This window comes from Rhinatrema bivittatum, chromosome 13 (assembly GCF_901001135.1).
Source record: "Rhinatrema bivittatum chromosome 13, aRhiBiv1.1, whole genome shotgun sequence".
Lineage (NCBI taxonomy): Eukaryota > Metazoa > Chordata > Amphibia > Gymnophiona > Rhinatrematidae > Rhinatrema > Rhinatrema bivittatum.
This window is the reverse complement of record NC_042627.1, coordinates 8,472,068-8,477,825: the sequence shown is the minus strand read 5'-3', so window position 1 is coordinate 8,477,825 and position 5,758 is coordinate 8,472,068. Positions and strand designations below refer to the sequence as shown.

Below are 5,758 nucleotides of genomic sequence, written 5' to 3'. Positions count from 1 at the left end.
GGGTATGCAAAATTTTTTCCTTTATTGCTATGGTTTGTTTAATGATTATGCTATTCTGTGATGCATAATAGTTTTAACTTGAAACACATTAAAAAATAACAGATGTGTTTTGTCTGATCACTCATGTCTTCTTAAAATGCTATACGTTACAAATTCTGCCAGGGGTATGTAAACTTATGAGCACAACTGTATATATTGGATCTCCAATCTATACTAATATATCTCCTACATATTCACTGCAGATATCCTGGAAACCCAACGGGTTGTGAGGATCAATAGGATAGCTTTGGGAACCACCAAGTAATATGAATGAAACTTTCATGCTGCATCAGTGGTTGACAAAAACCAGTCCTCTGGGTTCTTGGACCCTGTGAATATCCAACAAGTACCTACATACTCAAATTCACCAGGCTCTAAAACATGTATTTGGTTATCCTTAACTGTAAAATCAGGCTGAGTACCACTGTCCTGTCTTTAACCCAGTAAACTTTCAGATGTAAACGTGACTCTTATTTTAATAATCATAGTTAGAATTTTATGTATTTTTGGGTTTGAAGACAACGTAGGCAACTCTGGTCCTTGGGGACCACTAAGCCAATCTGGTTTTCAGGCTAGGAGATATCTGCCTGTTTATTCACAGTGGATAGCCTGAAATATGACCCATTTGTGGCACTCCGAGGACAGGATCTTCCTGTTCCTGGTATAAAATCTGTTCTGTGCATTACAGCTGCAGGGGCCAATAAGATTGAAAAGCTAGTGAACAGCACGCGTTGTTCCAAGAAAGGCTCATTTCAGATGCCAGTATTTGCCATCACAGAAGAAGGCAACCCCGCTTTATTTTCCGTAGTCACAAAACTGACCACATGCTATTTTAATCACTTTATTTCAAGTAAATCTCATACTTCACAAAAAAATCTGACACCCACAGGATTAAATTCTGAAGTTCGTTTCCCCACCACTGAAGCAGAATTAAGTAATTTTTTTATCCTTTACAAATAATATAGATTTTAAAAAATTATATTTGTATAAAAAAGGAATGTAATTTTTTTTTTAAAAACCTGACAGAAAAGGGGTGATTTTTTTTTTTTTTTAAAGTACAAAGTGCATAATTCTAGAAAGGTGCCTTTCGACTGATCCTTAGAACAAGACCCAGCATCCACAATATATGCTCATTAAAAAATAACAAGGTTTTAGCCCCACAGGAAGGGTCCTGAAGCCATCACAGCCAAAAGAGAATCTGAAAGAGAAAAAGTTTCCATTTCAGTCATTTCCAGCAAGTTTCACACCTGTTCCTGCGCATTACACAAATCGGCACATCTGTATACCTACAAATGCTTGGGTGCTGCTGTGGAAATACTTTCAGCGATTACTTATCCAGCTGATCAATGCTCAAGACATTGCTTGCATGCATCAGAAAAGTACCAGCAATTGTGCAAAGTGGTGCACATGCAGAGGAACAGAGAAGCAGCAAGAGCTGTCATACTGGTTCAAAAGCTTTGCATTTGCTTCTTACAAAACTTTAAAACAGGGACCAAAAATCTCCCTCAGCAGAACCAGATGTTCTGCAGTCCCACGATCCTTTCCTTCAGCTACCTCACCACCTTTGAAATGTTTGTATGCCAATGCCAGAAGTCTAAGAAGTAAGATGGGAGAATTAGAATGTAAAGCAGTGAATGATGACATTGACTTAATTGGCATCTCAGAGACATGGTGGAAAGAGGATAACCAATGGGACAGTGCTATACCGGGGTAAAATTGTATCGCAACGACAGAGAGGAGCATCTTGGTGGCAGGGAAGCACTTTATGTCTGGGATGGCATAGAGTCCAACAGGATAAAGATCCTGCATGAGACTAAATGTACAATCAAATCTTTATGGGTAGAAATCCCTTGTGTGTCAGGGAAGACTATAGTGATAGGGGTATACTACCGTCCACCTGGTCAAGATGGTGAGATGGACAGTGAAATGCTAAGAGAAATTAGGGAAGCTAACCAAATTGGTAGTGCAGTAATAATGGGAGACTTCAATTACACCAATATTGACTGGGTAAATGTATCATCGGGTCACGCTAGAGAGATAACGTTCCTGGATGGAATAAATGATAGCTTTATGGAGCAATTGGTTCAGGAACTGATGAGCAGAGAAGGGCAACCAAAATGATAAAGGGCATGGAACGGCTGCCCTATGTCGAAAGGCTATGGAAGTTAGGGCTGTTCAGTTTGGCAGTTAGTGTAACTGGGTTTAAAAAAAAGTTTGGATAAGTGCCTAGAGAAAAATCCATCACCTATTAATTAATAAGCAATAATAGCTTGAAATCTATTAAATATTTGGGTATTTGCCAGGTACTTGTGACTTGGATTGGTCACTGTTGGAGATGGGATACTGGGCTTGTAGACCATTGGTCTGACTCAGTATGGCACATCTTATGTTCTTACCCTGATGGGGGGTAACATGAGGGGCTTTTAAAGCAGCGCCTCATTGTGCCTGCAGCATGAGTCATGGAATTGGAGAGAGGAACCATTAAACTTTCAGTCAATAATTCTTGAAGGACCGGCCATATACTGTGCAAGTTGAGAGGCCAAATTAATCAGGGCTGAAGATGATTTTATTGACGTAAGTAATACATTAATAAAGTAAGTACCAGGTAGTACCAGCGTTACAAACAGCTTTCTAGGTGGCTGACATCTCAATCGGATCATTCAGAACATTCTGCTGACTAACTTAACGCACATTTTCTTCTGAAGGGGGAAACAAAACTATCTCTTATTTAAGGCAAATTACATTTGCATACAGAGGAGGCAATGCTGCTTTAGGACATTTTATTTACTCTTGTTTGTGTCATACTGCCTCAGCAAATCCTAATTCAGCACAGTACTTTGCTCTCCTATTCATGTTCATAAATGCCCTGGCTGGAATCCATATGCATCAGTGTTCTAGATAGAAAAGTAAGGGTCCAAAATTTAAAATAAATATAAAAAAACCCCCAAAACATTTTTTGGAAAACAAACAAAAGAAAACCTAATAAAAATAGAAAAAGGTACAACTTCACATGGCACCAAATAAAAAAGTGTGCATATCTATGATTAATCAAAAACAATCCCACAAATATGCACACGTTCATTGGGTACTGTTTTATCAGCATATTTATGAACATTCGTTTTCCACTTTTATGAGTTCTTTTTTTGCTGTTCTTCAAAAAAGATTTTTTTATATTGGGTCATAATTTTTTCATTATGACCCCTGCATACATATTTGGAATATTCTTTTTTGGGTCAGATTCATTTCAGTAATTTGCCTTTCAGTTTCTCAGCACTCGCAACCATTTACAACTATTTGCAGTAAGTATTTTCTCCACGGACACCAAGCCGAACCAGTCAATGCCCCATCAGCCTGAAAAAAGGAGAGGCGCCGACTATGGTTATGATGAATTAATGAGAAATACAAGAACATTAGATTTGTTTGAATTTTTTTTACTTCTTGACTTATTTGTGATCCAGGTCTAAGTACGGCCGTGTGGCTTATAAAGCAGAACACGTGTAGCTGCAGTAAGAGGCCTTCCCAGTACAAGGCTACATCGGCCATCATCTTCCCAAGCAAGAGAGGGGGTGCATTTTTAAGTCATTCAAGCTGGTACCTTTTCATTCCCTCGTGGTCTTGCTCAATAAATCTCACAGTGCATTTACATTTTCTGTCATTTGAACTTCTTCCTTCTCGATGAATTTAAAATCTCACCTGGACGTTTCACTTTGTTGACTTCTTTTTTATCTTTAATGCTTTTAGCCACTGCGGAGAGGAACTTTCAGACCTACAGGGCAAGAAAGAAATCTAGAAATCAGAGGAAGCAGTAAGCAAATGCAGCAATCTCAGTAATACAAACATACACAAATGAGCCTCAATCACACGAACACAGCACCGGGACACCCAGAGCCGCAGTTCAATGTTTTCTTTTAGGGCTGGCCATTGGTGTCTAAGTCTCTGGAAGCCCTTTCACACCGATCATGCAAAGCTGCCTGCAACTATGGTCCCTCTGCTGAGTCCATGAAGCTTTCATCAGTATGACTGTCTGTTACAACTCCTCCTTCTCCAGACACTACAGCACAGCTTAGAAAAGAGGGAGCAAGTAAGAGACCTAATAGGAGACAGGGAGGGGAAAAAAAAGCATGCAGAGGTGAGGGGAAGAGGAAGAAGGGAGGTGATGCACAGATTTATGATAAAAAGGTAAAATTTAGGCAGGCCTGTTAATTTCCTTTCCTTGCGTTCTGATAGACCAGTCAGGACAATTAGGTTTTAGAACTCTTCATACTGATGTCATCTTCACTATATAATCTAGTGTAGCAGGAAAGGTTGTCATTAGCCTCTTGCACAACCTTACATTTCCTAGCGTGTAGATAGATGGACTCAGGACCAGTGGGTTTATGCTCCCCTGCCAGCAGATGGAGACGGAGCAAGCTGACGTCACAGCATTTATAGCCCTGCAGTGACCCCAGCCTGCCAGTATTCTCAGTCTCCAGCAGATGGTGGAAGTGCATCTTCCTATGGGGATTGCTTTGAGCTTTTTGGAAGGAGAAATTTGAAATTCTAAATTCAGGAAAAGAAAGCCCCGATCTCCTGCAGTGATACCTAAAGGTCCCTCCCTGAGTTGAGAATTCCTGAGATGATTTCTGTGGTCCTTCAGAGGTTTGCCTTGGTCCGGTAGCTGGGTTTTCCGGCATGGACTTAGCTGCTAGTTCAGCTGAAAGGCAGTGGGTGCAGGAGGCGGAGAGTGGCGGTAATGGCAGATGCCCTCTCTCCCTGCAGCTGAAGATCATCTCTGTACTCAGCCGCTAAGCACTGAGCTCAGGTAAGGTTTAAAAAAAGAAATAAATAAATAAAAGAGAAAGTTTTTTTTTTTGTAAATGGTATTTTATTAGTGTCCAATAATAGAACAATACATTAATACATTACTGAAGTCAAACATAATAGATAGTGTACATTACAGTATGTTCAAACATGTGTACAGTAAATGTGCATGGATATGTATATATCCTTATAGCAATGTAACCATGTTCGGATGATCTCCAATGAGTCCTGAATCTTCCGGTCGGCTCAACCACCCCATAGGAAATGTAATCGTTCAATCATGAGCGGGTATATGGTCACATGTCCAGATACAACGTTGGATATTAAATACAGCATCTAAACGACGGTTAGAGATGGCGATAACAAGGTTTGCCTCCACTTCTGGGAGGGAGACCATACGGAGTTAAACTTAGCTACATGTGATGTTTCCTGGCAGTTAGTTTATACAGTTCACACATCTTGTCCAGCTTGGTGTACTTGTTTCCATCGGACTGCAATAACGCATCTTGCGGCTAGTACTATCTGATTGAGTAAAATCCCAGTCTGTCGAAACCCCCCCCGATCGGGGTGTTTAATAAAGCAATTTCAGATGTAATCTGCACCTCCATCTGAAGGATTTGCTTTATGAGATTGCCTACCTCCCCCCCAGAATCGAACCAATACTGGACAGGTCCACCACATGTGAAGGAATGATCCACCGTGACCACAGCCTTTCCAACACTCATCCATGTGGGAGACTCCAGCCCTGAAACAAGCGAATCGGAGTATAGTACCATCTCAGCATTACCTTATACCTATTCTCTATGAGTAGGGCTGATACTGAACTGCGTTTAGTATTTAAGAAACTTATATCCCATTGTACTTCATCCAATTCAGTTCCTAGATCTTCCTCCCAGGCCCTCACAAATAAAGGTTTCTG

The 5,758-nt window shown here is 40.4% G+C and overlaps 1 protein-coding gene across 1 annotated transcript in view; it reads right to left on the bottom strand.

Annotated features, from left to right (window-relative positions):
• Positions 1–866: 866 nt before the first annotated feature.
• The window catches only part of LOC115074660 (182 kDa tankyrase-1-binding protein-like), a 75,635-nt gene continuing 70,743 nt past the window's right edge, over positions 867–5,758 (bottom strand). Inside the window, exons 11-12 of the mRNA XM_029574321.1 lie at positions 3,733–3,805; positions 867–1,237 (exon numbers count right to left, since the gene is read on the bottom strand). Coding sequence (XP_029430181.1) covers positions 3,742–3,805 — 64 coding nt within the window. The 3' untranslated portion in view covers positions 867–1,237; positions 3,733–3,741. The remainder of the gene's footprint in view (positions 1,238–3,732; positions 3,806–5,758) is intronic.